Source organism: Zonotrichia leucophrys, chromosome 13 (assembly GCF_028769735.1).
Source record: "Zonotrichia leucophrys gambelii isolate GWCS_2022_RI chromosome 13, RI_Zleu_2.0, whole genome shotgun sequence".
Lineage (NCBI taxonomy): Eukaryota > Metazoa > Chordata > Aves > Passeriformes > Passerellidae > Zonotrichia > Zonotrichia leucophrys.
The window spans coordinates 11,337,902-11,360,994 of record NC_088183.1 but is presented as its reverse complement, the minus strand read 5'-3'; the positions used below and the strand labels follow the sequence as shown (position 1 = coordinate 11,360,994).

Here is a 23,093-nt window from a genome sequence, read left to right as displayed (position 1 = left end):
TATCTATTTTATTGAAATTCTGAATGAACCCTTCCACATATGATGTGATTTTAAATTATTTTATAAATACCTATATCGCATAGCAATATATCTGTGAGTGATTGAGAAAGTGACCTGGAGGAGGAAGTGCTTTGTAGAGACAGCAGCACTCAGCTGTATATTTTAAACCAAAAGATTCATAGATGAATTAAGATGTGCTTTCCAGCATTATTGGCTCTAGATGCAATTTGGATTTGACCTGTGGATTTGGATTTGGGTTTCAGCATGATTGCTGCTGAACTAGAATGGGCAGGCACCTACTCTGCTGCTAAAGACCACAACAACCCACTGGGGTTTTGTTCTGCTCTACTCCTACAGCAGGGCTGGTGCTGCACTGCCTGGAAATCATCAATGTCAGAGATAGAGAACTCTTGACTGCATAATCAAAGTGTTGGCCCATTTACTCTGAACAAAACCTCTGAAAAATCTCCATGGTAGCTGCATTTTCCATGATAGAGTATTAGGAAAACAATGAAAAGAAATTAATTTGTGTATTTTTTGATCTACTTTAGGTATTTAGCTGTATGTGAAAATGTTCACTTAATATATTTCAAGTCATATGCACCCATGTAAGTGTGGGTAAGATCATTGGCTTTCCTGTCAATTTTTGTGTAGAAGTAGTAGATGGAGATTTAAAAATAGTGATTCCTTGGGGTTGGTGCAACAAGGTCACCACGAATCTCATGCACTTACATGGCACCAATTTTTTCACACATTCTGTTGAGCTGACCTTAGGAAGTTAATTACTATTTAGTGGCATTATAAAGTGATCTTAAAACTGCAAATGAATAAAATTACTGTGATGTACAATGCTTCTGATAGTGCCCTCTGTTCCTGAGGTAGAACTTTAGGACACAAGTCACTGAAGTTCAAGAGAAAATAACAAGTTTTGATTTTTTTCTTCTTTCTTAGTTTATTTCCTTTTCTCTTTTTGATTAGGGATGGCAATTGGAATAATTCACTGCTGATTGTATGATGGCACATTGTCCTAAGCAGAACATTTTCCATAAACATTTGTTCCATAAGTAATTTTAACTTATGTCAAATACTTATGAATCATCCTCTTATCACTTACAAAAAAGAACTTTTAGTCTTCCATCTGTTTCTCCTTAATTTTCAGCTTTATTATACAAGCAATTACAATTTTCATCTTCTAAAAAATTCACTACACAGTTCATTTCCAACAGAAGGTAAATGAATAAAAATTTGTTTTCTTTAGTATTAGCCTGTCTGTTTTCTATGCTTGGCTGGCAGCCAAGAATATTGGATTTCAATATTCAGGTTTTACAATGTGACTTTTAATGTTAATAACAGATAATATGTGTGGATATTGTGTAAATTATCCAGTGGTTGGAATCTGAATCCTCTTTTACTCCTTTTTTGTTTTCTGTTTAATTCTAAGCAGAATGGTTAATTAATTACTGAACTAAGATGAATGTTAAAAATTGCTATTGTGCTACAAATAAACATGAAGTAATGAATAGACTGAGCTTTCCCTATTAAATAGGAATTTCCTGTGAGACTGGGCTGTTATTGAACATAGAAATTATAAAATGACCTATAAATAGCAGCTTTTCCCAGCTCACTCACTGCAGTTGTTGTATTGTCATGTTCTAAAGTCATGAAAACCCATCTATTGTGGTACTAAAGTGTCATGATATCCTTAAGAATGATACTCAGTAATTTAGTACTTCTGTCTGTTTCATTCTAACTTCATCTGGGTAGAAGAGGAGGTTAAATTTTAAATATGTGATGTGATCATAAAAGGTGAGGTCTGTGATGTGGAGGGGTACATTTTTGATTAAATCATCCAAAGACTTATTTACAATTATACATTTTTATATAGGAGGGTGCAGAGAATTTTTTCCTTGCTAAGAAAAATTAGAGCAGTTCAGGACCGTGTAGTTTTTTTTGATTTTTATTTTCATTTGACTCAAAGGAATCACGCTCATGTAAGGATTTAGAATAAACTTAGACTAGGGAATAAAAAATGCGTTTTCTGTTTATTTAACTGATTTATGGATACATTTTTTACAAAGTATGATAGCAATGTAAATAAAAAGCAAATGAAATAAAATACAAAAAGGCTTTTCTTGCACCCTGATCTAGAGAAATAAGGATTGAGATAAAACATAAGAATCATACAGAATCTAATGAAGAATCCATTTTTAAGTGGCTCACATTTATCTCCAGTTCTGAAAAGTTTCGAATTGTCACTGTCTGTATCAAAAATCCCTGGAAGTTTTGTTTGGGTTTTTTGTGGGGTTTTTTGCTTATTTTTTTTTTTTTTTCAAAACTCTATACTGAAGTATATCCATGATTTCACTAGGTGCAGGATTAGCAGATGTGAACTTTGTTGCCTAAAATCTCTGATCCTGCATGAAACTGAAGAGATAGCTGGTTTTGCATGAGAAATTACCTGGTTTGTCTTGTTTCGTACCAGGGTTTTTTTTGGTTTGGGTTTTTTTTGTTGTTGTTGCTGTTGGCTTTTGGTTTTTTGTTTGTTTGGGTTTTTTTGTTGTTTTAACACTCTTCACAGTATTGATTTGATGAAGTGCTCCTTTGTAATACCCTAAATGATATGCTTTGTTTTAAGCACTTAATATTTTCCTTAGGAAAGGTGCTTTTATTTTATAGATGGTGCTATTATTAGGTGTTTTATTATTATAGAGGTATTATTGACTGTATTTACTTTCTGTTTGTGCAAATTTTGCTGTAATTAGTTTTAGGTATTTTTTCCTATTTAATCTAAAGAGTCTTTAATTCTCCCAGGCGCAGAGTGTATCTCCAGCTGTAAATATTCCTTGCTGAATAGCTGAAACAAGCAGACACTAAATTCATGTTTCAGTGAGTTCCTAAATAATTGTGTGTGAGAGCGCTGCATTCCAAGTGTAATTGGTTAATTGTGAGCTGCTGTAGATAATCATGTTATGCCGTAGGCCAGCTGAGGTCTAGCTTGACTTTTTGAACACTGCAGAGATGAGGAGATAATTTGAGAGGAGTACTTAATTGTAATATTTGGTGACATTAATCACAAGTTGTCTAATACAAGAAATGAAGCAATTAATTTAGGGTGTGCTCGTCTCAAAGCGCTCATGGAACAGCCCAGGTTGGGAAGGACCTCAAAAGATCATGTATGCTTGCTTATATTCCATTTTCTTCCCTCTTCACCCTCACTGAGGGGAAAAAAACAAAAAAAAAAAAAAAAAAAAAAAAAAAACTACCACCAAACAAACAAGAAACCCACCAAATTGTGCACCAGTTTTCTAGATAAGACCGTGGAGTCTGGGTAATATTTTCAATAGTGAAATCTCTGCTAATGCAACATACTCCAAGCAGCTGCAACATCCTGCAGTGTTCAGGAGGAGACCTTGGTACAGGTAATAAAGAAATGTTGCATAGAGCAACACATCAAAAACAAACAGTAAAAAACTTGCCTTGATATAGAGCAGAACTTCAAACCAAGTTAAGTACAAATAGTGACAATAAATGAGCTGCTTTGAGGCGAATCAATGAAGACATTTGGGAGGAGTGTGTAAGTGCTGGTCTGAAATGCTGTTTGGAATGAATGCCTACTGCTTGTTTGAACATTTTTGCTTAACTTTAGGATTGGCTTAGGTATTGGGATAACAGAACCATGAGAAAACATAAATACCTGTTTATAGGAAGATTTATTCAATAGGATTTTCAAAATCCTTTACGTGTTTATGATTCAAGTTGGTGTTTGAAAACATAGTTTATTCTCATAATGTTTTTTATATTTTAAGTCAAAACAAAAAAAAGTTTCCATGCTAACAACTTTTAGTCATTGTGTTGATTTAATTTATGTCTATATATCCTCTCTTTGTACTTAAATTGATGTTTAGGCATTTGGGAAGAAATAATATTGTTGCAAGAATATAACACCAGAACTTTTCACTAGCATGATTTCTTTTTTAAAGATCTACAACCCTTACCTAATCTACTCTGTATGTTACTTATTATAATGAATGGAGGTACAACAATTATTTCAGGGAAGCACTACAAACAACAGAGAACTGTGGGTAGAATTCCCATATACCAATCTCATTTGCCAAACAAAGTTTCTGATAAATTTATACCTTTAAATGCCTTTGGGTATGGAACTCTTGTCTCAAAATAATTGTATAGCTATTCTCTCCTCAAGAACAGGGCAGAGCATATGGGCAATACTTAGCAATTTACTTATTTAAAAATTATTCTGAGCTGTGTTCTTTTTCTAATTATTTCACAGCAAAGATTTCAATCTTCCTGGTGGTTGGTTATGGGTTAGCTAGAATCAATAACATTGAAAAACCTCAAGGCCTGTCTGTAAAAATAGAGAAGGGTTTCTTATCCATGGTGCTGGTATCAAATTTGGGTTCTGTTGTGTTTGCTCATAAATGTGGATCTGAATGCTTCCTCATTTTCCCTCTGACTTTCTGGGAAAGGTGATGATCAGAATTCAGGAGTAGGGTGTTGATAAGCAAAGCCCAGTTGGTAAAAAAAGTGTAGTGTATTACGCTGGGGTGTTAGTGCTTTTTCTCTTGCTTACTTAATGGGAGGGAGGAAAATGAGGAAGAGAAAGAGAGAGGCTGTTTCACAGGAGTCAGTTTTCTGACAAGTGCGTTACTGAGGAATTCACTTTTTAAAATAAAACAAAATCATTCTTAAAGATAAAATTTTATAGAGTTTCTACTTCCTTTGGATATGATGGAGAATGCATCTCAAAGAAGAGTTTCTTTAAAAAAAAATTCTAAATTTCATTCAGGTAGTTTGTAGCAACATGAGAATATGTTGTATAGCACTTTGGTGACTCCTGAGACAGGAAGCATGCTGTGATCTTAGGGGAATAGATGTGTCATCAATCAAACCAGTGAACTGCTGGATAAGAGCATTTCATGCATGGATTAACCAGCTGCTAGCCAGTAGATACCAAATCGATGTGTGCTGCTTCCCAGCTAACATGGAATGTGCTCCAGCACAAATACTATATCCAGCACATGAGGTCATGGCTACAAATACATGAGCTACTGGAGGTTTTGCTTGTCTAGCACCTGCTAAAGCCCTGCACTTATTGCTGTGGCTCTGCACTTATTTACTGTGGTCTAATAATTTGGGAGGAAAAGCAAAGCATTTCAGCTAATGTCTTTTTGAACCTATTATGAATAACATATTTAACAAAATCTTTATTGTTAAGGTAGAAAATGCAGTGTTGGAAGTTCATCAGGACTGATGGAGCTGCCAGGAGATGAGTCATTGTTTTCAGGACAATCTCAGTGGAGTCATAACAGAGCTTTTTTGATTATTTTTGTGTCTTCGTATGTTTGATTCTTTTTTTATTTTCATTTCTATCCAAATTTCTTACAGTAGGACTGCAAAATAGGTTTGATATCTTCTGACCATTGGAGGGAAAGGGAAATAATGGTTCTGTCATAAACAAGGATAGAAACTCTTTTGCCAGGTTATCTTTGAATGAAAGCATGTTTTTTGTAAGCTTTAAGGAATGTTTGATGATTAGTTTCTCCTGCAAATTTAGTGTTTGTTCCTGATCCATGGATTAGTTGGTTTCCATATCTTTATCTTAAATTTTTGAGAGTTTTTAATGGAAGAATTGACAGGTTTTAAGTTGGAATATGTCCTTGGAGTTCTTTATAACAGAGCAGTTCGTTAATTGCTTTCTTTATAACAAATCAAATTGTTTAATTTTGATTTATTTCCAAATATATAAAGATGTGAGAATGATAATCCAATTCCACATGTCAAAAAAGGAACCAAATGCATTCTTTTACCTGTGGAAAAAATGACTACTGATTTTGGAAACCCTGGTTTAGTGTTCCTTCAGCTGTGAAGAAAAAGCAAAACCCTTTCTCAAGGGGTTCTGAAGTATTCATAGAGCTCTGATTCTCATTTTCCAGAAATTTCAATGAATGTCAAGTGTGTGAAGTAGAGAGAAGGCAGGAAATGTTGTATCCAGACTGCTGGTTTGGATGTCCAGATGGAAGGAATGATGTCAAGCTGAGTCCCAGCAGGTTGTGTAAATGCCTTCCAGTAAGAGTAGCTGGAGGGAACTGCTGTGGAAGTTGAAAGTTTGCTCTGTGCAAGGTCTTAAAATTGCTTAAAACCCATCCATGTGTCTGCCAAGTCAAATGCATGTAAAGTACAATTATAATGAAGCAGCTTGGTTTAAAATGTGATCTGTGTTTCCTGAATAATTTCCCGATGCACTTATATGGGTATTTGCTAGGAGGGCTAAAAAGCATGGAACCAGTGATATTTTTATTGCCATTTCCCCAACAAGAAGTCTGACCAGGGGAAAAAAAAAAGAAAAGGTATAAGGTATCCTTATTTTGTTAAAATAGGCTGGATTTGTATTAATGCCAAGTAGGAAATACTTTGCATGCCATTTCCATTTCCATATACCTTTGATTCCTTGAGAAAAGGTTCTCTTGGGTCTTGTTCTTGATCTTTCCAACTGTAAAAACAGTTATTTTCACTCACTCACTGAAATACAAGGCTGAATTGAATCCTGGAAGAAATAGTGAAACACAAAGGAGGTGACAAATTTTGAAGGTTGAGATGAGGTATTTAATCAGACACAAATAAATAAACCCATTTGGTAGTAAAGAATGCCAAATTAATTTTTTTTTTTTTTGATTCTTGGATTATATTTCTGAACTGATAGTACAAGTGTAGAGACATTATTAGGTCTTGTTGAAAAGATAGCTCCAGTCTTATAATCAGGATTGTTTACAAAGTATCTATTAACAGTGTTGAAAGTGGGAATAAATTATTTAATTGCATAGAAACTTCTTTGGCACAGATGGAAACCTTGAAGATTAAGAGAGAAAGAACAAAAATAGGCAAAAATCATGTACTGTATAGGAACAGGGAATATTTTCCTGAGAAATTGTTGGTGCCAGTTGAAGCATATAGGAAATAGTGAACAATGGCTGCATTCAAAACCTCAATGGTAACAGAATCCTGTTGATTTCTAAGTGTCTCAAATAGTAGTGAGATTAAAGAGTGGAGGCAATTGCTGAGAAAATGACACAAAAAGACTGGAATAATAATACACTAAACAGAACAGATAAAAGTGGTAGTGTGCAGTGGCTCTAAAAATCAGACAATGGGGATTTTGAATCAAACTGAAATTAAGTTGCAGTCACTGCTGGATTAGAGTGACCATCCTGATTTTTCCTTTTTGGATGATAGGGAGCTTCTTTCTAAATGCAAGTAGCAGTTTCATTGTTATTAAAGTTTTGTTCTAATCCCTTTCCAAGAGCTTTGAAAGCCCTGAGCAACTTGGTCTGACCTCACAGTAGATCTTGCTTTGAGTGCGAGGATGAAATGGAGGAAAATACACTTTTGTGACAGAGGGACTTGTAATGAAATTTCTGCTGTGAGATATTCCAACAGGTTTTGGCTTCGCTGAGCCAGGAACAATTTAGAGTATAATTCATTACTATTAGAGATGCAAATTTTTTTCCACCTGTGGATTTTTCAGGTTTTTTTTTCCTAAAGCATAATAATAATTTTTCTTTCATCTGAATACATCATTTATTCTCTTGCAGTGTCTCAACTCAGTGTATTCTCTTTGCTGAAGTGTTGTGCTGTCATGCAAATTGGACCTTCTAGCTTCCACAGGCTTGTCATCCACTGAAAGAAATGATATGTATTATAATAAATTGTCATTTTTACTTCAGTGCTGCCAGTTCTCTGCAGTGCCTGACATTTTTGAGAGGAAACAGCCTGTCACATTGTGGGCTTCAGGGAGGAGAGCTTAAAAATGCAGGAGAAGGTCTAGGTGACATGACACTATTGCTTTTTTTTTTTCATCTTCAGGCTCTTCACTGTTGAAATTTCATTAAATCTGTACACAAAGTTTCAGTATGCAAGAGATTATTGGCTGAGGAAGGGCTGAATCAGGGTGGTTTGTCTATTCCCACAAGATTGATGTGCAAACCGGGAGGAAACGCATCAGTTTGCAGTGCAGCCTCTGGCGTATTGCGCCAAGGTACAGAAACACTTGTGGGGATGTTTCTGGGGAGATTTGTGCTCTCCAGGGCACTTTGCTCCCTTCAAGGTGTCAGTTTGTTACTGCTGGATTAATGAACCGTTTCAGAGAGCTGGGAATCGGCAGGGCAGAGGATGAAGTGTTGTGGAATGTGACAGTGTTTAACAGGAGGGAGCTGCTGCTGCTGCTCCTCATGGGACTGGGAATGGCATGAGAAAACTGCCGGGTCACCCTTGCTTAGAAACAGCTCTGTTTCCAAAGTGCATGTGTTTGACAAAAATTTAGAAGAAAAAGGGAAAAAAACCCCACAAAAATGCCAGGAAAATCAGAATAAAAATCTACAGTTTAGTACATTTTCCAGATGTTACTTGCAATGATCTGGAGCAGCATTTACTTGCAATTTTTTCATTCTCTGAATGAATTCTTAAGGCTTTGTTGTTTGTGAAGGAACTTAGGAATCTGTAAAGCATAAGGAAAAAGAGCACTTATTCAAATGTTATGCCAGTTTAGTTCTGCATCTAGGCAAAACTTGAAATTCTCAGTTTTAAGCCAGAGTTCATCTATCAATAACTATATTCTTACCCTGGAATTCCTCCCTCTGCCCCCTTCTCTCCCTCCCTAAAGCATCAGATACTCAGGGTTCTGGTTGTTGTTTCTATTTTTTCATTCTTGAATCTCTTCTGCAAAACAATATCTTAGGCCACCATCTGCTCTCACCAACCTTTCAGCTGGATCTCCAGTTCTTCTTAACCACAGGTTTATTTCCACTCTACTTAACAATTATTATGATTTTGTTGTTCTTTAGTATTTTCAACAAATTCTCTACTATTTTGCAAGGCAATTATATAATATGCTATAATATAAAGAATATGAATATGATTTCTGTTGAAGGTATTTACCTTTCTGAAGATCTGTGGAAGTGTACAATAACATAGGGAATGAACTGTGAGCTCTGGGAAATAACTTGAGATACCCAAGTAAAGAGAACTTGGAAATTCAAATATAAATAAACTTTTGGATGTTTCTTGTGGCCTAAAAGATTTTATTTTACTTCAAAGACACAACTAAATAATAATTTTGTCTCAGGCAGAAAACTGCTGTTTTCATAACTTCTTTTAAGTGAGAGTAGTTGCATTCATTCATTGTGCTCTGAATTTGCTTTATTCATCTGAGAATCCTGCAGTGCTGTGTCAGGATGATGGGATCCTTTAGAGGAGAACGATCTCAGACACATGACTCTCTTAACCAAGCAGCAGTTAGATTGCACTTTCCACTCCAGGTTCGCTTTAATCAATCTTCCTCTTATAATCAAGAGACAGCAAAGCGGAGGGAGCTGGCAGAGCTGTGGCAGAGCTCTCTGGTTTCAGTGATGTGCACATTGCTGGCTCAGAGCAGTGCAGTGTCATGATTCAGTCTGGTGACCTGTCAGAAATTCAAATCAACCGTCACAGAGTCTTGCTAAACTAATTAAGGTTACAGGAAACTTATCAGCCAGAACTGCTTCATTTCATTCAGTGCATGAAATCCATTGTACTGTGAGGCTGTGCCATTATCTAAATCACCACGGAAATATAACATAAATATTATAAATATTGGCTACCCTCAGTAGTGCTAAGGAGACACAGCTTCATGCTCTTGATGCTGAAATCCTACAGTCGCTTATTTGAGATTTCATGTACTCAGGGTCAAAACTTTCCTGCTAAGTACTCAAGCTCTGCTGACACCCATTTGGCTTTCAGACCCAAGCCTCTTGCTTGATTCTGTAACACTGTTTTTCTGAGAGCTGTGGTGGAAGATAAACAGCCCATCTTGGCTGCTTTATTCAGCTGACAAATGAGAATTGCTATTGAATAATTCCAGGACAGTTGCAGCAAAATAAATGGTAAGCTTGGTGTTGGGAGCATCTTTTTGGAAATATCGTAAACTTGTGAAGATGTAATTCCCATCAAGGAAAACTCCCCTAGTAAGTTTTAGGAGACTCAGTTAAATACAAGTGTTTCACAGATTTAAAGCCAGCTTGGGAAGTTGGATTTCATAGACTGAGAGAATTCAACTTGAATTCTGTGTAAGGTTCCTGATGTCATTGTTTGTGGCTTTTTTATATCTTTTGAGGAATTTTTTTTTAATTTTCAAGTAAAGATTTACAGAGTGTGAAAAATATTTTTTTCTTAAGGGCATATGACTATTTTGGCGTTTCTTTGGTATCATACATTCCTTCAACCATTCTTTCTACTTTTATAAGTCACTTTGTGGTGTCTCCAGCATTAAGCATAATTTTTACATTATGTTTTCTCAATCAGAGACTGAAATGGATAATTTTGAATCAAACATTGTAGTGGTTGGTTTTATTTAAAAAGAGGGTTGAAAAGATTGTCAATTAGCACTTTTAAATGTTGTCAACAGTTTTTTAAATGTACATGTTAAATAAATATAGTGCTCAGGCAAAATCTTCAGCTTCAAGCTTCTTCAGAAGGGAATTCTTTTGTTTTAAAATGGCCATATGTGGAAATGTAGTAAAATGTTTTTATAAGTTAGTAATAACCAGGAATGTGATGAGGAGTGGACTTAAGCCAAACCACAAATGAGTTCTCTGTTCATTACTGCAGAGCAATGATTAACAGCATCTTCAACTTCACTGTCTTACACTATATTTACAATATACAGAATGTATATTATATACATTAGATATTGTATATTTCTTTTGCATTTTTTTTTCCTCTGAAGTTTCTTGTCTTTATTGCTTCCAGTGTTTCAGTAGCTGTTTTCTAGCCTTGTTAATACAAGTGTTGGTTAGAGTTTTAAGCTGCAGTGTGAATCAGTCCTGATTTGTGTAATGCAGAAGAAGGAGCTATATTTTAAATGTGTTTTCTCACATTGGACCTTATTATTATGCTTTGAAAAAATTTACATCTGGTAGAGTCTTTTGCATTAGACACCCACTGTCATTGTGAATATTCATGACCTCTATTTCCTTTTTTGCCTTGATCCTTCTTCCAATATAAAAAAGAGGATCAGCAATATGTCAGCTATTGGCCCATGGGTAGGTTTAGCCAAGGCCTGTGTTCTAATCTTTTGAAACTAATAATAGGCCCAAACTGATTTTTCTTTTTTTTTTTTTTTTTGCTGAAACATTTATTTGAGAGCATGAATGAAATGTCAGAACATAAATAAGAATGCCAGTATTCCAGTATTCAGATGTGATGCTTTCCTATCCAGTATCTTCTGTTACATAATTGAAATTGATGGCCATTCACTGACACCATGTCTGTCTGTAATACTTGTATTTATCTAAATAAAAGTTTAAATCCTCAGTGTGTTTAAACTTCCAGCAGCTAAAATGTTTGAAGGCAACCACTGCAGAATAAAAGTAACTCATGAATATGCTAATACTAATGAAACTGTTTGATAGTTTTTTATTCATAGGGAAAATTATGCATAAACATTAACTTTGTCTTATATTTACTGCTCTTTTGTTCATTGTATGAAATAAAGAAGCAGGAAAGTGGGAAGGTGAGGTGAGGAAAAGAGACACCTTTTCTTTGATCACAATAGAATAGGGGTAATGATCCATTTTCTGATGCCTCAATTTTTGCTCTGGACAGAACAAAAAACTTTATTAGATTTAGATCTAGGCAAACAATGGAATAATAATGAAATAATTAAAAATAATGAAACTTACAAAATTGATAATATTTACAGAAAATATGTTTGCTTCTTTATGTTCTAGGTTTTTCTTGCAGCTTCGTCAACACTAATACAGTTTTACACAGCTTTTCATGTCCAGGGCAACTGAGGAACGTCTTTATTTCTATGGTGGAAATAAAGAGTCTGTGTGGCTGCAAACAGCCAGTGCCTCTGTAGTTTGTGTCTGTGCAATGCTTTGCACTGACCCCATCAGCAGCAGCTTTGGGCTTGGAGTTCTCTCAGCTCAGCAGAATTAGTCCCTTGTGCAAGGCTGTGAAAATGAATTTGCTCCTGTTTCCTCGTCAAACTTACACTGGTTCTAACAATCCCATCCTGTGAATTTAAAAGGATGCTAAACCTTAACAAAATTAAAATCATCCTTTATTTCTATTCCTCTACCTCTTTCTGTGTCTCTTTTCCTAGAAACAAGATATTTACGTGTTTATTTTGCTATTTATCCCTAGAATAGAGGGGAATGCCCATATTTAATGTGAATTTAACAGACTTTGTTCTTGTAGTATTCCTATTAGATGAGTGTTCTTAATGTCAACATGTAAAGGATCTTGGGATACTTTAGGGACATTTTGTACCAGCACAACTTTTTTGAATGACTCTTTCATTTGGGATTTTGAAAACAGATGCCTCTCTCCTTTCTAAGGAATTAGATCACAGTTTACGTGACAGGTTTTGCTTTTTTCCTGTCTTATCAATTTCACTTTGAAATATGTAGCTTGGAACATCTTTGGGGTTTTTTAAAATTATCATTAAAAATAAAAACCTAAATTCAAAAGCTTGTGAGAATTTTATAACAATTTCAAAGGAGTTCTATTTTGACCATTAGAAACTCCAGTCACGTCTGAAAACTAGGGCCAACAGATGACAAATAATTTTTAGTCAGAACACCAGCTCTTTCTGGAACACAGTGTGTTTGATTTTAAACTCCAGCCTGGTGACTTGGCTTTTCTTTCAGCTATGCCAGTGCTCCAAATTTACAGTTTTATGTAATTCACTTCTATGCAGTGAACCATGTATGTTTAGGGTTTTTCCTCCTCTTCTTTTCCTCTTTTACTGAGGTGTAAAAAGGAAAGCATGTTCTATGCATTTATGCAGAATATTAATACATGTAGGTTATTCCTTGGAGTAGGAATGAAATGCAGCATTCCAAGGATAATAGAGAATCAATTGCTATAGATCATTACTTGATGATGTGATATATTAGTACAATAAAGACTAATAAATTATCCTACTGGAGATTTTCTGGTAGCTGGTTATGAATCAAATCCTGCAGAACAGTGATGAAGCATAACAGTAAAATTCTTCAGATGTAGGCGGAATGCTCTTGCAAGCTCATCTCATCCTGACCCAGGGGAGGTGGGAAGAGATTTCAGATCGTTAAAACTGATCAGGTTGTAGAACGGCACCAGGTGAATATATTTGGTATTTAAACACCTGGGAAGGCTCATTTGGTGTGTGCCTGCTTGAGCCCCTGCAGAGTGGCTGTGGTGGCTCCTGGCCAGAGGTGCTGGGGCTCCAGGCATGGCCAGGGGTGCAGCGAGGGAAGGGATTGCCCTGGAGCCAGTGCAGGGACAGCAACACCATCTGTGCTTTGTGCTGGGCAGGGGGAAACGCAGTAACTGCTCACAACAGAACGTCTATTTCCCTCTGCTTCGCTGAAAATTGAAGAGGCATTTTCAAGCCCATGGAGAGGGATGAGGCAAAAATAAAATAAAAAAAATCTTTCCTCCACTGAAATGCATATTTCTATAAAAAAATAGTTTATACTGATTCTTCTGAGTGCACACTGTTCTGCAGAAGAGGCAGGGTCACTTAGTTTCAGGGTTCTGTGTCGTTGCTTACGGAATTCTGCTGAAATAACCACAGTTCTCACAGACCCTCTCTAGTTCAAGGGTGGGTATTGTACATTGTAAAGAGAATAATTACAGCAACCCAATTTCAGTGATTTCCTACTGGGATGTTCAGTCTGGGAAACTGCAGAATAAGAAAAATTTATTTTTGTATTATCTGAGACGTTCTATATAGTGTTCACATGTCAAATATCCTTTTAAATGAGAGTGCATGTAAAATACACTTGTGGGATATGCTTTTAAAGTAGTTCAGCAGGAGGATAAATTTTTCTTTTCCAACTGTAATAAAAAATGCTTTAAATAGTGGACTCTCCTTTACAATGTAAAGCAGGGAATAAGAACTAATATTGCCATTTATGTGAGTATTTCTCCACAGGGTTGCTCTCAATAGATTTTTTTGTACTATTTGTAGAGGTTTTTTTAGCATTGGCTAAATATAATGATTATTCTGCATCTGGATATCAATTTTGACAAAGGTATAACCTTTGTAAACACGTTCTTTAAAAAACCAAGAGGTCAAAACATCTCTGAAGCACTGTACAATGGTGGTCTGCATCAAGTACAAGTCTCATAATACCATGAGTAATTACTGAGATGCTAATTGTGCTCTCTGAATTGTCCCCCTGAAGTAACCAGAGTTACTTCATCTGTAAAATTAAGGCTAAGTATATAGCTTAGGAACCTTAAAAAAATTCCCATTGGTTTCAGTGCCCAGGGAAAAGTTAACAGACTTGGAAGAAATTTTAATTTAGGGAAGTCTTTGGGTGGTGACTGCAACTTCAGAGACTGAAGGCTTGATCCAGAGCTCTATTGGATACAGTGGAGACCCTGAAATTAAATTTGGATCTGTGAATGTTCCTAATTTGTAGAACTTGTGAAGTGCTACAGGCTGTTAAATGTCTACAATTTTTAAAATTTTATTTTTAAATATTGAAGTGAGAACTTCCAAGCTATTCAAGAAATTTAAATGCCCCATCTTTGTGTTCTCCCTGCTGTTATAAGCACATACAAGTTGCTCAGTACCGTAAAAATAAATAAATCTACTAATAAAAGTTCTGAACAGAAATGTTTGCCTTTAGGAACAGCTCGAGTGAATACATGTGTATTTACATTGTCATTTTTTTGCAGATGTATCTTTCAATGCAAACCTTTTTTGGTTTTTTGTTTGTTTTTTCTGCTCACAGGACTATACCTTGACCATGTACTTCCAGCAAGCGTGGAGGGATAAGAGGCTGTCCTATAATGTAATACCTCTAAACCTTACCCTGGACAACAGAGTAGCTGATCAGCTCTGGGTGCCTGATACCTATTTCCTGAATGACAAGAAGTCATTTGTCCATGGTGTTACTGTGAAGAACAGAATGATTCGTCTGCATCCGGATGGAACAGTCCTTTATGGGCTCAGGTCAGTATGAATATTCCTAACTCTTCTGCCTCTTAATTTAAAACCATGATGAAAAACTAAAAATAAAAACCTTTCCTTGCTCTTTTTTGTTTGTTTTTTAATGGTTTTTATTTCTGTATTCTGTATAACTGATGATAGTCCAGAAAAAAAAAGTATTCTAAGCTTGTATTCTAAATCTAAAGATTTTATTTTTATAGAAATTTTTGAGATAAACTGCCATTTTTAGTACAGTTCAGAGACGTGTATTAAGAACAAATAAGACTGTAAATATTATTTGAAATACTCATTCTGGATTAAAAGCCTAGTTTAGAACTGCTGCTTCAAAGGAATTGAAATATGAAATACAAAATGAGGATTAGAGGAGAAAACAGAAACTGTATATGACAGCTGAACTGGTAGTTTAACTGATATGCTTTAAATATGATTTTCACTGAGATGAGGTATGACTTGAAAGGTTTTATGGTCTGTTGTTGTTCTGTATGACTGTATGGAGAGGGGTGACTGGAGAAATCAACAAAAGGGCTTCACTCTTGAGAAGCTCTGAAAACTTGGGAAATTGTCTGCTTAGTGATGTCAGCAGGATAAATTATTGCTGAGAAATGGATTTAAAAATAGAACTGAGAAAGGTGACTGCCAGTGCTGTGTGGGTGGGAACAAAACAGCAGGAAAGCATTGCCTGGGTCAAGAGCAGGAAATGCTGCAGAGCTGGGGATGGTATTGACCAAAGTTTGTTGTGTCCAGTTGTGTTTTCTGTGGGAGCAGTTCAGGCTCTGGCACTGTGGCTGTGAGCAAGTCTAGAGTTTTTGTGATTTTTCAGTGAACCAACAGATACTTGGTTCCTTGAAATGCAGCTGTAGTTTAAAGTGAAGTATAAACCAGCTACATGACGTATATTTATATTAATGGAGTGAGAGGCAGCATAACAATGGTTTTGGTGTCATTTTCAATTTAGGATTCTGAAATCATAATCTTTATTATTTTCTTCTAGAATAAATTAGAAATAAATATCAAATTTTATGTCTTCAATAATGCTAACATTTTTTTGCTATTTGTGCCATTTTTTTATTCTGAGTGCTTAAGCATCTGTAATAATTTCTGTTTTTTTAAAAGGTTGGTAAACACTAAGTAGAGCTCACAAAAAATTGTCCATAGAAGAATCAAGTAAGAGAAAATTTTGTTTTCTGGGAGTTTCTTTTGATGCTCATTTGTTTCTCATAACCCTCAAAACCTTTCATGAAATATACTTTGTTTAAGGTTTTGAGGGTTTTGTTTGTTTCTTTTCTTGGAGCTGAACTGATGTTGATACTGCTTGATTGTTTTGGGTGAAACCTTTCCTTCTTTTTCATTCAGCATAAAAAGCAAAGCAGTTTTACTGTCTCTTATGAGATGCAGTAAAGTGAAATGGTATCTATTTTTCCCTTAAAGCTGTTTAATGTAATTAGTAGAATCATTATTAATGATTTGAGCCTTTATTTCCCAGAGTTATTTTCTTCAATACTTGCAATCCCAATATGTTATCCAAAATGGTTTTGGAATAATTCTAAAATGGGATTTTTTTTTTTTGTATTGTAGTGCTGGTACACGGCCCAGAGTTAAAGGTTTTTGTTTCCTAGGTAAAATAATTTCACTTTAGGAGATAATTTTCTGGTATTCTGGTATACCTAGCAGTCTCATATTTGAGATTATCAGTTCTTACATCTCTTTTAAGACTCAGTGTATTTCCAGAGTTTTCTTTGCCCTGTGAGCTGGCACAGGATGAATGCTGGTTGTGAATTGTGCCTGGGGTCAGGGGCAGGGTGAGTGTCACCCGAGGCTGGGGATGACAACTGGGGACAGCACTTGGGGACTGCACTTGCCTTCACTGCTGTAGCAGCTCTGTCCTTGGGCAGCACAGGGGTGAAGGCACTGCTGGTTCTTGTTGTTCTGGGGTGGGGACTGTGGAACATAGCAGGTACCTGACAGATGACATGTAAGAAAACCCCTTCTTACAGGTCCTAATTGTTAATGGGCCCCAGACAAGTCTTGTGAGATGTAGAATTGATTCCTGCTCCTCAGACTCAGCCCAGCAGGGCTCAGAAAGGCTCTGTGGCTCAAACCCCCTGGGCTGGATGGGGAAGATGCACCAGAGGAAATACACCAGGGTTATGTGACTGCCCATATTCTGCTTTTGCCTTCCCTGGATCATGTGGCAATCTCATTCTAATATTAAGATTTTAATTTTATAGCTTTAAGGAGCTTTATCTATTTCATCTAAATTCAACTGAGATTTATTGTTATTGCAAATGTCCATATTACTGAGATATTTAATTCTTGCTGATTAGTAATTTCCAAATCTTAAAAAGGCCTGCTTAGTTGTATTTCTCATATATCTAAAACCCCCTATACACTATTTATTCTGAAAATCTACTGTTGTTGCTGCATTAATTTACTTTAGCTTATACTTGCAGTCACATATTCTTAGTGTGGGATTTATTTTTCTGAACTGAGATTCCTTTAAGTATCAGTCTGAAATTTTTCACCTCCCCATCCATCTATTTATAAACATCATAACATACATACATGTATAAATGTTGCTGTGAATTTGGTTGCATTTACCTTGATTGCTGTAACCAAATCCATTGAATAGCAAGTGATTTCATCAGTATAAATGTAACCATCCCTTTCTTTTGCATCCCTACATTTAATTTCTATTTCATACAGCAAGCAGTGATCCCTTAACATTGTTCTCTTTGTTTCTGTGAGCAGAGCCCATACATGGTGTGCATGTCACATCTGGTTAGATTTGATGTTGGGAAGGTAAATTTCTGGAAGGACTAAGGGGCAGTTTTGTGAGCACCTGGATTATGCTGCTGCAGAAACAGGGGAGAAAAAAGAGAAATGGCTAATAATAAATAGCTGATAATGGATGGAGGCATCTAAATGGCTGGTATGTTGTCCTCATAGCCTGCCTTCTCCACTGCAATAGGGCATTAGTTAAAGGCATAACTCAATTCTTGACCTTGTTTTTACAGGGAACATGACATGCTGGTTGCTTTTAGGTTAAGAAGGACTTTTATTTCTGAGGGATAACTGCCAGCTATTTATGTTTTGGGAAAATGTTTTATTCAGTATTTTTTTCATATTCCATCTGTCAAGAAAATTATTCACTGCTGCCAAGACCAGGACATTCAGTAGATGATATACTTAAATCACCTAAATGGTAGAAAATTGTAAACATGTAGTCTTAAATGAAGAGTCATTACAGGGAAAATTGCTATGTTGGAAATTAAGATGACTTGCAAGAGGATATTAGTGATTTGACAACATTTAGAACAGTAAATTTAGACATTCAAATCTAGGATAGCAAACAGTATAGGTTGAATAAAACTTGCCAATTTAGAATTACTGCTTTTTGAGTAACCACATTATGGTGTCTCTCTAGAACTTGCCCCTTTGCTTGTAGAGTCTTGTGATGCCATGTGTCAGAGTAAGGGGGGAATATTTAGTTTACAGTACAAAGATTAAAAATAGTTGAAGAAGTGGCTGAAGACCAAGATGTTTTGTGTGGTTTTTGCACCATTACCAGGCTGTTTACAGAGATATTGACCCTTGCACTTCTCCCAATATTCCTCACAAGAGAGCTTTGTGACTGTGGGTAGAGAATTGATAATTACTTGACCAAGAGCATTGTGTGCTATTGTATCTCTTCAGGAGGATGGTTTTATGCTTTCTGTAAATGAAGTTTGTGGGTGTTTTTTACAGAAAAATGGGATATATACAGAACACCTGATACAAACCATGTTCTGTGAGGTAATGACATTGCCATCCTGTTTAGCCAGAAGAAAAACAAAAGGAAGCAGAACAGAAGAGTTTTTTAGAAATTAAAGACTTTTCCAATTTGAAAGCCCAACAGTTTTACTTGCCAAGATTCATCTAATGCATTACCAACTGAGTCTCCAACTCATGCAGCAATAATTCCTGTTTGACTGATGGAACACAGTAATCTCCCACAAATGAGAGAATTATGTGTATGATGGCCTTGCTTTGTTCTCCATTTCCTGCTACCAGCATTGAGTCACAAAATCCTAAACAGTCCTGGATGACTCTATTTTGTGTTGTCTCAGCTGTGCCTTCTGCTGTCTGCTCACTCAGTTTCAGCTGCTTGGAAATTTTCACTTCTGCAAATAAAATAGATTCTGCCATATTTTGCTCTGGTAAGACAGCATTGGGCATTTTTGTTGCATTATTAGACGTGTTCAGCAGTTTAACTCCTCACAGCCACCTCATTGTCTATGAAATCCCATGGACAATTTTAAAAGCAATTGCTTTGCAAATGTCTTTAGTTCTCAGACCACATTCTTTAAGAGGTGAAGTGCTCACACCAGCTACCCTTCAGTAAAGCATTTTATCTTTATTTTGCTACATTTTTCTTTTTTTTCTCATTTGTTTTTGTTTGTTTTTTGGGGGTATTTGTTTTTTTCTCAAAACCTTTTCTCTTTGGGGATTTCAGAAGAGATAAGAAGAACCTGGACTTCTTTTCTGGGGAGAATATATTATTTTGGGTGCTCTGCTCTTGATCATGATGCCTGTCAAGGGGGCAGGGTTTCTGCTTCTATCACATTGGTGCCTCTCTTGGCTTTGCAGCCCTTCACACCAATTGGGGGCTTGTCCAGCCTCAGGGGAGAAGAGGAAATAAACATTATAATGAGGTACCCGCTAGTATAAATAGCACCAACAATATCTCAGAGTAGTGTTGCTGTTTGTTAAAATAAATAAGTGAACATGATGTTTATTTTTATTAGGATGCCTGAAGTGTCAGTAACTTTCTGTTCTCCAATTAAAAATACAAGTTTTCTTAATTTTGGATATATAGGCATTGCAAAGAGGAAGTAAAAAGTAATTTTTATATGACTTGTTTGAACATGAGAATATCCATCTGTGAAGAAGCGTTTCCATTGTGTTAAGTGGGTAATTTTTTTGTGCACCTATAGATGCAATTACTGACTTTTCCTTTGCCAACACTTGCCAAGGCTAATTCACAGTCTGGCATGCAGTTGTTTACTCTTGCCCAAGAAATGAGGTTAATTCCATTTCTGCGTCCAGGTTTTCAAGGCTATCAGTGTACATAGACGTGTAAGAACCCTTAAATCTTGTATGCAGGTGGTCAAAGCAAGAACTTTTTGGGAACTTGCAGAAACAAATGCAAATGCAGTAAAACATTATTTCAAACTGAAATCATGTAGCTGTTGCAAATACTTGAAAAATTGAATACTGTACAATTATGCAGAATTTTAAGTACAAAGAATTTCTGCATTAACAAGGAATCGTTGCCACCCCAATCTGATTATTTGGAAATCCTGGAGCAGGACATGTCTGATCATGGCCCTTTTCTTGCACTGTCAATAGAGATCCAGCATAAGGAAAGGAACTTAAATTCCAGTGTGTCTCTTAAGTGAATTTATTGTTGTTTTAAATTAACAAGGTATCAGCTCTGGCCCAAGGTGTGCCCAGATGCTGTTTTCCTTTCTCATGCAAATAGTTCTTTTGTAGGTTCCAAGAATAAAGCAGAGAAATGCAACTACTGCTATTTCTAATAACACTGTTTCTGTGAAGATTTGGGCATGAAACAAATCATCCAGCTTTCTCTGCTCAGTTATTCCATTTGGTGAATTGAACACTAAAACCTACCTTCTCACAGGGGTGTTGTGAAGATTAATTAATTAGTTTGTAAAGTGCTTTGATCCCATAAAACACTACACAAGTGCCAAGCATTATTATGAAGAATTATAAAATGCCAGCCCTCATGTGCACCTTGGGATGGCCGGGTTATGGATACAAATCTGCTTTATTTTCTCAGAATCCCATTGTTCCACTTTCCCTTTGTAGCAGCCCATTCACAAAATGAGCCAGTTTTAGGAAAGATGCAATTTCTGGGAAAAAAAAAAAAAAGAGGAGATCATTGACTCTCATAAATATCTGTTTTCAATTACAGACTCATAGATTATTATGTATTTTTCTGCAGGATTTGGAATGGCATCTTTTCACCATTCCTTCTCAGCAGGAGGGAGAGTAGTTGTGTTTTAAATATCTCTCCTATCTGAAAGAAAACAAAGATATCTTTCTATTTCAGTCCCTTTATTAGATTTTAAGTATGGGATGAGTATTCAGAAGGGTCTTTTGCTTTTATTTTTTTATGAAGTAGCTGTTAAATTAGTATGTGAATAATTAATTAACCTTAATAAAAAAAAAGCTTTAAGTCACAGGAATCCTTTCCATTAAAAGCCCTATTATCCAAAATTATTACATTGCAATGAAGTGAAAAGAATTCTGAGTTTTATTGCCTAACAGACAGACTGTGGCATTTAGTCTTTATTAGTAAGAAAAACTCCATCAGCTACAGAACCATGAAATAGTTTAAGTTGCTCCAAGGGTATTGCATATTCCAAAAAACAAATAGAGGTCATCAAACATTTAATCTTAAATTAAAATGTAATAATTTATATAATTTAGAATTACAGCAATCTATCATTTCTCTTCTGCAATGTCTTTGATCATATTTGAGCTGGTGGTTGGTGACCCTGAGAAGGGAGATTTTCCAGTTGAAAGGACATCCATAACATCTCAGAATTTTCTGATAAAGACTCAGCTTGATAGATGCTAAATGTGTGTATACAAACACATGCTTACATATATTATATATATTTCATTAATAAATATATTATATTTTATATGTATAAATTCTACTTGAAATATTGGGGTTTTTTACTAAAATTAGTAAAATCTGAGATGGATATCAGAAGGAGAACGAGGGTTGGGGTCCTTGTGTGTGTAAGAAAAATAAAAGTTAGGACACTGTACAACTAATAATACCTCTTGTGGGTCATAATCACTTTCTAGTTGTTGTGATTAACAGATGAAGCTTTTCTTTCACATTTTAATGTAAGACATTATGGAATACTATTTATTGAATGGAAGAATATGGGCCTTGAATGGAAGAATTTGTCCCTTCCAAATGTCTTATCTGAAGGAGTAAGTACTTGGATTTAGTTTTTATTCTAGTTAAATATCTAGTTTGGGTAATTTTTTTCACCCAAGCCACATTTCCTTTATGTTTGAATGCATTTTCTGGGAAGATGATTGCTGATTTTTTCACCCAATGTTTTATCCTACTTTGGTTTTTAACTTTACAGAATGGTAAAATGTTTTCTGAGAGATAAGGATTACCTAAACTCCTCAAGCAGAAGGAGTTTGTTGGGGTCTTTTTTTCTTGCATCTCCTGGATCCATTTCTTTATTTCTCTGAAAATTGAAATTTCTTGTGGTCTGCAGTGTGCAAATTGAAGAGAGCTCTTCTTGGAACTCGGTCCTGCTTAGCAGGAGAGAAACTAGGATAAGTTATAAGAGATTCGGAGGGTTTGTACTTCCAGGTATGTTCTCCAGATTCAGGATCTGTGTGAGCCTCAGCAGAAGAGCACTTTAAGGCTGTGTCTATCAGTGGTTTTTAGACTATAATGCAGATATTTCTTCTTGCTGCTCAGTGACCAGATTTTTTTTCCTCCTCTAAATTCCTTGTGTAAGATCATATTTTTTTTTTCTCTTTCTGAATAGTCATTCCTAGAACATTTACTGCATCTGCTAGTCTAGAACTATCTGAGAAGAGAGAGAATAGAAAACGTTTGGAAAACCCTTTTTTAAAATGTACATGAACGTGCCATCTGTACGAGCAGATGGCAAGGATGTCTCAGGGCCAGGAGGAGGCTGTGAGATCACATCCCAAGGAGAGAGCTGCATGAGAAATGTTCCTTGTGTCAGAGCAGAGGGGAGCTCAGCAGTCCTGGGGGCTGCTCCCCAGAAATGGCTGTGCCAGCACAGAAGGGGCTTCAAGGTGGTGCCATCAGTGCAGGGAGGGTCCCCAGGGGTTGTGTTCCCTGGACGTGATCTTTGCTGGCATTTGCTCAGAAAAAAGCAAATCTTCAGCACCCTGAATTGTTCTCACATATGGCTGTGAGTCCACATTCAGCATTTCCCAGGGAGGGTCTGCCACAGTGCCTTATCCTGCTCAGATTTTGAATTGAGAGGTCACTGTTTGCTCCATCTTCATGTGGTGC

General features: G+C 36.1%; 1 protein-coding gene across 4 annotated transcripts in view; it reads left to right on the top strand.

Annotated features, from left to right (window-relative positions):
- The window catches only part of GABRB2 (gamma-aminobutyric acid type A receptor subunit beta2), a 167,365-nt gene that overhangs the window by 60,249 nt on the left and 84,023 nt on the right, over window positions 1-23,093 (top strand). For all 4 annotated transcript variants that reach the window (XM_064725285.1, XM_064725284.1, XM_064725283.1 and 1 more), the window contains one exon: window positions 14,787-15,007. In XM_064725285.1, coding sequence (XP_064581355.1) covers window positions 14,787-15,007 — 221 coding nt within the window. The remainder of the gene's footprint in view (window positions 1-14,786; window positions 15,008-23,093) is intronic.